General features: G+C 54.1%; 1 protein-coding gene across 2 annotated transcripts in view; it reads right to left on the bottom strand.

The window, feature by feature from the left end:
- Nucleotides 1-637: 637 nt before the first annotated feature.
- The window catches only part of CORO2A (coronin 2A), a 52,443-nt gene continuing 42,447 nt past the window's right edge, over nt 638-10,633 (bottom strand). For both annotated transcript variants that reach the window (XM_032309021.1, XM_032309022.1), the window contains exons 5-12: nt 9,489-9,668; nt 8,653-8,769; nt 7,857-7,961; nt 6,993-7,089; nt 6,138-6,250; nt 5,690-5,780; nt 4,543-4,802; nt 638-3,565 (exon numbers count right to left, since the gene is read on the bottom strand). In XM_032309021.1, the coding sequence (XP_032164912.1) occupies nt 3,434-3,565; nt 4,543-4,802; nt 5,690-5,780; nt 6,138-6,250; nt 6,993-7,089; nt 7,857-7,961; nt 8,653-8,769; nt 9,489-9,668 (1,095 nt within the window). In that variant the 3' untranslated portion in view covers nt 638-3,433. The remainder of the gene's footprint in view (nt 3,566-4,542; nt 4,803-5,689; nt 5,781-6,137; nt 6,251-6,992; nt 7,090-7,856; nt 7,962-8,652; nt 8,770-9,488; nt 9,669-10,633) is intronic.

Here is a 10,633-nt window from a genome sequence, read left to right as displayed (position 1 = left end):
TGAGATGCCCAAGTTTGGGGGATCTAAGGTACAGCCTGGTGACTCTAGTTAATACTTGAAATTTTCTGCATGTAGCTCTCAAGTGTTCTCACCACACACTATGTGAAATAATGTGTTAATTAACTTGATGGTAATCATTTCACAAGGTATACATATATTAAATCATCACATTGTACATCCTTAAAAATCATGTACAATCCAAGTATATACAACTTTTGTCAATCGTATCTCAATAAAGTTGGAAAAAAATTCTCAGTTCCTATCCTTGGCTCTTAATACCTTTGATCCCTGCCCTGTCTATGCTCTACCTTTTGCTTGTTTCCAGACCAAGAATAGGCAGTTTTTTCTGCTTGGGACCTCTTTTCCCCCAATACCCTTTGCCCTGCTCACTTCTATTTATCCTTCGGGTGTCTGCCTAAATTTCACCTCCTCCAGGAAGCCCACCTTGCTTATTCACCCAGAGCAGCCCACACTTCCCCTAACCCGGCCCTCATCTTCCTTCCAAGCATAACTAAAAACTTCAGAGGGCAGGGACCAAGTCTGTTTTATCTGTTTCCCAGCCCGGTCTCTGGTCCAAACAAGTAGATAATTTAATTGGTATTTGTAGAACAAATCAAGAAAAGGAAAGCTCCAGGTATTAAAATGTCTAGGCAGATGTTGTTTATTATTTTGGTACATTCTTTCCATTGCACGATTTCACATCTATTTATTTTCATTTTTATTTCTTAATTTTTTTTTTTTTTTTTTTTTTTACAAAGGTAAAAGGAATTTCAGAAACAACATTAAAACAATCAGACTATTTCAGGCACGGTTTCATATTAAAAGCATAGATCTATTTTTGATTTCCTTCTTCCCTCTATGATACAATCTTAAATTTAGTTCCAGGAAGAACATTTATTGTAGAGCTAAGGTGGATACGCCCCGGCGCTCATCTCCCGGTGCTGTCTTCATTCTCAGAAAGCTCCTGAGTCAACGGTCAGGGGCCTCCCAGAGGACGGAGTAAAGAGATGAGTGCACATTCTGCTTTGCCCTGAGTGTGCAGGCCTGGCCCTGCAGATGCTGGGCAACCTCTGCTTCATCAGTCAAGAACATAAACAAAAATGCAATTTTAAAAAATGGCTTAAAAAAATATTTGATAAAAATTACCTATCCCTCTCCCTTGCTGTGAAATAATTTAAATAATTTATTCTAGTTTAAAAAAAAAAAAGCAAACCCAAAAAACAAGTTTGTTCACAGATGCCTTCACATTGTTTTTAAGCATGAGGTCTGGGTCCCTTAAGAGCCTGAGAAGGTTCTGCTCAGAGGAGCATTTGGGAGGCGCCCCAGACTCAGCCCCAACTCCGGCTGTTTGCGGCCAGTGCCTGTGGGCGTGATCCTTCTTCATTCTCTGGGAATGACATGGGGATAGTGTCATCATTCTGACCAGGGGGGCGATGCCCGCCTGGCCCATGTTAGAATTAGAGCTGGACATGCCAGGGAGTGGAGGTGGAAGGGCTTTGTAAACTGCAGAGAGCTGACTGCCCATGAGGTGGGAGAGGCAGCCCCACCCAGGGGAGCTCTGTTCCCTCACAACGCCTGGGACATGGCCTCTGGTGAGCCCCAGGGACAAGTCAACAAGACAGAGGATGCGGGCGTCTGGTATGTGTAGGCAGACAAGGGGACCAAGCCATGGCTAGGGGAGGGGGTGCTCGGGGTCACAGAGCCCTCATGGAGTTGTAGCCAGGCGTCCCACAGAGACACGGGACACTTCCGGCCCGGATTCAGAGGAGGGGGTTAGGTCCCAGAGCCGGTCTGACGTTCTCTGTCCTCATCTCTACCGCAGATAGGTACAGATGGGCCAGCTCAGCGGCTCTCCAGTCTGTACTGCAGAATGACCTGGGAACTCAGAACAATATACGCAAAGATTCAGCTTCAACTGGCCTGGGATTGGGACGAGGCATCTATTTTTCTCGAACCTTCCTAAGAGGACTCGCAACGTACAGCCTGGGCTGAAACCTACCAGGCGGTGGGGCCTCCTCCCGTCCCCATCTTAGCTCCAGGATTGCCCTGTGCAGTGGACAAAATCCCATCAGGGCTCATTTAATTTCCGACATTTTCCATCTCTAGCTCGGCTGTGTACTGGCCACTGACAAAGAACCTTAGCGAATGGGCGCAGGACGCAGATTCACAAGGGAGGGACATATTATTCTCAGGCGAGAAGGAAACTTCAGGGTCACCTGGCCCTACTCCCTTCCCTAGTGCAGTCATACCTCTCCAGAAGGGGGTGGCCACGGGGTTCTGCAGGCATCCCACAGTGCTGGGGCTCCCTGCCTCGTAGCCCAAAATCTACCTGCCTCTATCTATCCTGGAGCGGACAGGCTCTGTGGCCTGAGGGCTTCCCAGGTGGCTGTCAGTGGTCACAGGAACCACCCTGTCTGCTCCCCCACAAAAGAGATAAGTGTCTGTCCACACTTGGCTGATGGCGATTGAAGAGAGGATGGTATGGGCTTCCTCTCTGTGTTCTAGCACTGGGCCAAAGCTTGACTTATTTCCCCACAGTTAAACTTCCTCTGCTGGTTCACCAATGTCTTGTGAGTTCCTACAGCCGACCCAGATCATTGCTATGGGTAGTTTTCCTCAGGTCAAGGCCATGGCTTCTTGTCTCAGGAGGCAGATCCTGTAGAGGGCAGCACACCCCAGGGTCCCCAGGTTCAGATGGAGAAACTGAGACCAGAGAGGGAAGGACCTGTAAGAAGTCACTGCTGAACCCAGAATAAACAGATTCCTGCCCTGCGGGCTGAGAGCTGCATCAGACCAGGAGAGGCAGAAAGACAGACCCAGCAGACCAGAAGCTTGACCTAGCCCTTCCATGAACCCTCTGTGGACCCTGGTCACTCGTCTCTCTCTGGGCCTCAGTTTCCCCACCTGTAAAATGAGGAATTGTGCCAGATCACTGCTTTTCAAACTTCTCAATGTTTTTTCAGAAACAGAACTATGTATTCCATGGAAGCCAATATATAAATCAGAAAGAAGGGAAGCTGTCTGGTTGGAACGGGGTGGGGGTGGGGGCCACAGCCCTCCTGCTTAGGCTTCCTCCCACCCTGTGGACAGTTTGAAAATCACAGGAAGCTTCCCCTCTTGGATCCTTCCAGCTCTAACTTTATAGTGTTCTTTTCCTGGAGAAGTGACAGCTCGCCGTGGACCCTTAAACACAGAACAAAACCGAAGGCAAGTTGTTGTCTAAAAAGAGTCAATTCAGACACCTGTTTTGAGAAGGCAAGTAGAAAACGGCACCACACCCCTCCCACTAGAATCTTCCAGCAACCGAGAGTTTTCGTTTTCTGGTAAAAAATATAGAAATAGTGGTTGTTCTTGGGGGACTTGTGGTTTGGTTCTGGACCTCCCCATGGAGCCAAGTGGTGTCCCTGAGGGTGGGGAGGGCAGCACGCTCTGCTCAGAACCTCTGTGAGCCCATGCGCGAGTTCTGGACCTCCAGCTCCAACTGCTTGGCCTGCACCTCGCGCTGCGTCAACAGCTCGCGGAGCCTTCGGATCTCCTCCTGTTGTCGATAGAACATCTGCAGCAGCTGGGAAAGCACAGAACAGAGGGAGAGATCATGCGGTGGCCCTGGATGTGAGGGGCCAGAACACCCTCAGGAAGGACAAACCACCCCCCCCTTTCCACACACAGACACGTGGAGGCCCAAGGGAGCGGCCGTTGCACAGAACTTTATAAAATCATTTCTTCACACAATAAATGAAGTCTTAACGACTCGATGTGTCAGACTTTTTTTTTTTTTTTTTGCCTCCTTAGATGCCCTGTGGGATAGAGGAAAGGATGCATGGCCCTGAAGTCTGGAGGCTACAGTTCTCACCACTAAACTAGCTAAATGATGTGACCTCAGCAAGTTACTTAGCCTCTCTTGAGTTTTAATTTCCTCCTCTAGGAACCCGGGGGTCAGAAGATGAACCTGGGCGTTAGCGTCATCACTGTGGCATAGGGAACCATTGCAGATGCTGGGCGCTCCCCTGAGGATCTTCACACCCCTACAGGGGTGGGAGTGTAAGTACCCCTTCCCCCACCCCCTGCCGCCGAGGCCAAGAGAGATTCAGCCCCTGGCTCTGAGGTCCTCCCGTCAGTGTTCAGCAGAGGCAGGACCAGGACTCCTCTGTGAGGTGCCGGCCCCTGTGTTTTTAGCCACTACAAACTGACCTCCAGGGCTGGGGAGAAAATTCAGTCAGGTCATAAGCCACAGTGCCTACCACAGGACCTGGGATGTGGTGGGCGCTTAACAAATATTGACTATGAAAACAGAAAATCCTAGCATCAGAGCTGGGAGGGACTCTAATATGGAATCAAACCCTCTGCATCTTGCAGATGGTTTTCCGCCATCTGGATATACACCCGCCATCTTGGCAGACCACAGCGCTCACTGCCTGTTTGGTCAATGAGGTCACAAAGCAAGTCAAGAGGCCAGGCCAGGCCAGGCCCCACGGCTGGCCGTCTTCACCGCTCACTTTCTCCCGACCATCCCAGTGCACACACCGCCCCCCTCGTTCCCACCTCGTTCTCTGTCTTTGGTGGGGGACACTCCATGTCAAAGCCATTGGTGAGCCGAGGGGTCTTCTCTTCCAGCCTGTGTTCTGCTGCTCCCTGCCTGGGCACCTTCTCCTCCAGACGGGAGAACGCTCTCCGGCCATCGTCTACAACCACCTTGTCTGTTTGTTTGGAGGGGGCCATGGAGACGGAGGGGGATGTCTCTGGGAGCAGTGGCTGCGGGCTCAGGAGCTCGGAGCAGGGCCTCAGGGACACCATGACTGGGCCTGGGAGGGAAGCAAAGGGCCGTGTGAGGACTGAGGGCTCGTGAGCAGATGGACAAGAGTGGAGTTCTGGCCGCATGCCGACAAGAACCAGCCCCCACACTGGGGCACCCAGCTCGTAAACACATCCCCACGGGATCATCTAAGCGAGGCCTGGTTTGCCAGGGCCGCTGAGTGTACGCCTGCAGCTGCCCCCAAACACTGCAAATGGCTCCAGTGAAGACTTGTCCTTGCTTTGCAGGGACAGTCCTGTATGCATTGTGCTCTGCCTTCTACCAGTTCATGAATCCTCCCAACAGCCCTGAGAAGCAGGGGTGGGGTGGGGTGGGGTGGGTGCCAAGGTAGCAGTCAGAGAAGACGTGAGAAGTCCAGAGAGGAACAGACCAAGTGTCGCCCAAAGGAAGAGGCAGGCGCCGCGGTGGGGCCAAGAGCACACATTGCCTCCTCTGGGGTAGCCCTTAGGTGGACAGGGTGGTGGGGGGGGGGCGTGTCAGCACAGGGAGGAAGTGCCTGGGGCAGGGGTGGGCAGCGGGGAACTGCTGCCTAGACTAGGGTCTCTTAGGCTGAAAAGTAATTGCAAAGGTGGGGATGGGAAGATGGGCAAGGGCCTGGAGCCGAGACTACCCACTCACGCTGCACAGTCTGGAGTTTCAAGAAGTGTTCCATGGAGCAAAATGCCTTGATTTGGAAAGACTTTCCTGAGCCACTAAGGACAAGCCCTCCATTCTCGGACTCATATGGGACCATCCTAGCCAAAAGGGACTCACTGTCAAGGACAAGGGGTTATGGGAGAATACAACTGTAGGCCAAACCCCTCTCAGCTACCTGGGATGACTGGACACTCCATTTCACCTCACATTTGCACGGGGCCTTCGTCTGCCCCCCCTCACCTTTATTCATCCCACAGAGCCACTCCTGGGCTGTCAGAGAGGGCCGGGCTCCTGCTGTAGGCGGGTAGATGTCCTCTTGGTAAGACTCCGACTGTAGGAGAAGCCAGGAGTGAGGACTGAGGTGGCAAAGGGGCTGCCCAGATGGGAGGGCCCTAAGGGAGCTGGGGTCCAGGATTTCCCCACCTAGGAGTTGAAGAAACCAAGGCCAAGAGAGCAAAGGGACATGTCCAAGGTCACACAGCAACTCAAGAGCAGCGATGGTTTGGTCTCAGGACCCTTAGCTCCCAGCAACACTGCACTGACAATGAGAAAGGCCTTTCCCTTGAGGAGTGGCCACCAGCCTCCTTGCTGCTACCCAAAGGGCATGGGCTCCGGGCTCCAGCTCCCAGGGCATGTCTTCTTCAGAAGGGGCTCCCGCCTCCCTCACAGATGGCCACACCACCCTTACCCGCCGGGGTACAATCATGGATATAGGCTCAATGAGGCCTTTGCTTGTAATCAGCTTGTAGAAGCGGAAGATCTCGCAGGAGGTGACGTCGAGACCTCTCTTTGGCATGACACCTGCGGGCAGATGGCCAAGGAGGGCTCAGAGGTTCTGGCTGGGCTGGGGTCACAGGGACCCAGGGTGAGGGGCGAAGCCAGAGTGCACACCTGGACATGAGCAGAGAGTACCCTCCTCCCACCCCCCTTCCGTCTACAGACAGTTCATGAGCAAATACCTACACTGGGCTGGGCCCTGTGCTGGGGAAATGGGGTTGGAGTAATCAGACTTGGTCCTCCCCACCAGCTTGCGCCCGAGCTGCTCTGAACAGAGCTCCTGCCCCTGTCCTGTTGATGAGTGTTACCATGGTGTCCTTCTCCTTCCCTTTGTGGTTAATCTAGCTGTGTCTTCATGTTCAAGTGGGTTTCTTATAGACAACATAGAGATGTGTCTTCTTTCATTTTTTTTTTTTTTTCTATTCCCAAATACACTTACAGAATAGGGGCTCTCCTAGGTCCGTCTCTCTTATGTTGTGGCTGCTGCTGTAACTGCCCTACCTCAGCCTAGAATGCCTTCATTCTCTCCCCATACTGTGCTCTGCTCCCCTTTTGGCTCCTCAAGTGTTGCCTCCTCTGGGAAGCCTTCCTCGACTTCCTGCTGCTTGCTCCCAGAGAACCTCCTACACACCTCCATCAGAGCTCCCATAGAGTCCGCCTGATCCACCTTCTGCCCTCCTGAATGGGGTCCTCTCCAGGGTGGGGCCCTCATCTGACTCGCTCCTGTCTCCCCAGACCCCACATGTCCTCAGCGTTCCGTACTCACCCATCCCCTTCTGCGGGCTGTGGGAGCGGTACTCTGTCAGGTAGCTCAGGTGAGGCTTGTTGGCGCTCACCTCATAGTAACGGATGTTTCCATCTCCCTGAGGAGGAGGAGGGTACAACTCAGAGCCGGGTCCCATCCGCCCCCCCGGGGCCCCCCACGGCCATGCAGCAGAAACCTGGCATTCACAGTGACCGAAGGGCTGGCAAAGCCACCTCACATAAGAAAACACCAGGGAACTGCCATTAAAGCAGCAAGGGGTCCTCATTTCAACACTCGATTCTCTCAATCATGACCCAAAGCCCACCTATGTGCCTCCAAGGCAGAAACTCTGGGAGCACAGGCCTGAGTCCCACTCCCAGCTGCACAAAAAGGTCAGCAGTGGTGGGTCCTGAGACCGTCCAGTGATCTTACACTTCTGGGGCATTTCTGGTTGTCCCTGTCCTAGTGACTTGGGAAGGGAGAGAGGGACAGAGTGCTGCTCCAGGCACTGGTGGGGAGGAGCTACGATGCCAAGTACCAGTTAGTCCTACCCAGTGAAAACCTGCTCCAGCCCAAATTCGAAGGTACCCCTATTGAGAAACACCAATGGGGCCTCCTCATCTGGTCCCAGGCCTGAGGAGCGATAAGCCTCGGGTGTCTGCCCAAAGCCCTGGCCCTGGGTGTTCCCTGGGAGCCAGGATGGTGGGACAGGGTATGTGCCCAGTTCAGGAAGTCAGTGTCCAAAAAGCCCTCCCCATCCCTCTCCCTGGCCTGAACCCCCAGGGCCCCCGGTTGTTGTGGGGCTAGCGGTAGGGCTAGGCTGGGGTAGCCCTGCTCCGTGCCTCAGGGGCTCAGGCAGCCCCCTCCCTGCCACACCAGGCTCACCTTCCCCACCACATAGAGCATGTTGGTGTCCGCATCGTAGAAGGGAAACAGCACGCCCGAGGAGCCATCCAGGTCCATCTCGAAGAGAGGCTGGGACAGGTTGTCCTACAAGGAAAGGAGACCAGGAAGGCCTGTGGGTCACTCCTGGAGGTCCTCAGTGGTGTTCCTGGAGATGGGAATGCCTGCCAAGGGGCTCTGGGTGAGTGTGTGTGTGTGCACGCGTGCATGTCAGAGGGAAGGAGACAGAGGGAGAGAGACCACCCCCTTTTATCCTGCAGGCATTTTGCCTCCAACCCATCACCTCTCACACCCCTGATGGCACACCAGCCCTCCCCTGCTTGTCTGATTATTTGATGGAGGAGGAGGTCAGAGAGAGGAAGCGATTTGTCTAGTCTTTGAACTCTAGCCAAGCGCTCCTGCAGTGCCTGGCCTGGCCCTTGCCCTCACCCCCTCAGCTGCTGCTCCTGCCCACCTGCCTCCAAGCCCTCACCCCAGCTGTTCCTTCTGTCCAGAAGCACATCTCCTCTCTCTCCCCCCACCCCCACCCCTCGTCCTGGTCCAGACGCGGCCACCTCCCCCTGACCCTCACACCACGGTCACTCCCTCCTCAAACAAGAAGATGTGCAAGATCTGAGCAGCCCCCCAGTTTGCATCCCAGCACCCTCAGCACCGGCCAGCTCTGCTAAGTACGTGCTTGGGCAATGAGTAAGGGCACGAACAAATGAGTGAGTGAACGAAGCCAAAACTCAGCTATAGACAACAGTGAGGGGCAGGGAGGGCTGCACGGGATACTCACCTGGTCCCACACCGCCAGCTGCCGGTTGTTCCACTGGGATGTGCCCGTGGACAGCAGCTTATTCAGGTTCCCCAGAAACAGCACCTTGTTGGCCCGGTGCCCTGTGCAGCTGGTTTCCTGGATGGACATGTGTGGTCAGGGGCTCGTGGGCCACAGCTAGGGTCCCTGGCCTCCCTGCCTTTGCTGCTGCTGCTCTACTGAAATGCCTTTCTTATTCACTACCTAGCTCTGCTTAGAGAATCTTTCCAGAGACACCACCCCCACGAAGCCTTCCAGAGATCCTCCCATCCATATGGGGGATCAACTACTATTTTTGCTGAGCTTTTTCTGAGCTATGATCGAGGCAAACTTCAGCGCACCTCTGTGCTCGTGCTGAGAGATCCTTGAGTGTTCACTGCATGCAAGGCAATGGGCGGGGCGGGCACTGTCACCTGAGTTATCTCATTCAATCCTTCTAGAGGAAGGACTGACAGCCCACTGTTGCAGATAAGGAAGCGAAGGCTCAGAGAACAGAAAGTGCTTGTCTTTGGTCACACAGCAGACCGGCAGGAGTGACATGCCTCTTGACAGAGCTTAGGCACACCGGCAAGTTCTGGAGTTAACTAGGTTCAAAACTCAGCTTTCAAGGTAGGCAAATCACCTGACCTCTCCTTAGCCTTCGTTTTCTCATCCAAAGAATGCAGGGGACACATCCCACCTCCCAGCAGGGCCAAGAGGACAGAGAGATAGCACATGTGAAGGCTTGGCCACAGTGCCCACAGCATTACTAGCCTCCCGCAGGCCCTCACCGCCCCTTGCTCCTCTGCCCCCAAGCCAGACCCCAGCCCGGCACAGACCTGGAGGACAGTCCCGGCCCGGGGGTCGAGGATCCGAAGCTTGCGGTCTTTACAGGTGGTGGCCAGCAGGCTGCCATTGGTGTTGAAGGACATGGAGAGGATCACACCTTGGTGGCAGGTAATTGTCCTCACGGGGCTCATGATTACAGACTCCTTTGTGTCCAGGTTCCACACCATCACCTGCACGGCAATGAGCTGTTTCTGAGCACGGCGGCCACCCCCACCCTGGGCTTCCAGGGTCGCACGCCCGCCAGGCTGCAGTGAAACACGGTATCCCCAGGAGGGAAGCCACAGATGGCAGTCTGGCCAAGAAGCCTTGGGTGGGAGGTGGGATCTGCTGGCTGAAGCCGCCGCGTGGCAGGAGGGGAAGCCGGGAGTCAGGCTGTCTGGCGGCGAAAAGAAAACACCATCTGCTTTGGAGTGACAAACCATCCACGCTGGGAGGACCCCAGAGATGACCTAGTCCAGGGGCTCTCACACACTGATTAGCAGCAGTTTCCACCTCACACAGATAGAGGGCTGCCACGTTTAGCTGCGGAGGTTGTGCACTGCACAGCTCCAGGGAGATCCATTCCCATAGCCCGTGACGTGACCTGCACCCTGTGGAGCTGTGTGCAGAGTTCCTTGCACAGCCACCTGTGCAGACACAGCCCATATACACAGGTGAAAGAGCACTTCTGATCAGAAGGGGGTCAGAGGCTCTGTCAACCGCTCCCATCCCTGATCCATTAGAGAGGTCCCCAAAGTGCCTCCATAAAGCCCTGTGTTGTGAAGGGAAGAGTTTCAAAGCCACGGCTATGGTCACACCGACCCCATTCATGTATAAAAGGAGAAACTGAGGCCTAGAAAAAGTCAAGGGACTTTCCTAGTTCCTACTGCAAGGCAGAGACTGAGTTGCAATAGAATCCAGGGCTCCTCCACCATGAATTTTCCAGAACCCCAGGACCCATAGACTGCCAGCTTGGCTGTCAGTGGGGCAGTGGGAAGCTTCTCTGGCTAGGATCCAGCCCAACCCCTCCAGGACGACTAAGGGGTTGTACAGTGTCCCCCCTCCCCGACCACAAAACCTCATGTCCACTGGAGCCTCAGAATGTGACCTTATTAGGAAACAGGGTCTTCACTGATGTAACTAATTATGATGAGGT

The sequence above is a fragment of the Mustela erminea genome, chromosome 12 (genome assembly GCF_009829155.1).
Source record: "Mustela erminea isolate mMusErm1 chromosome 12, mMusErm1.Pri, whole genome shotgun sequence".
NCBI lineage: Eukaryota > Metazoa > Chordata > Mammalia > Carnivora > Mustelidae > Mustela > Mustela erminea.
Note: the sequence above shows the minus strand (reverse complement) of the source record. Positions and strands in the feature narration are given on the sequence as shown.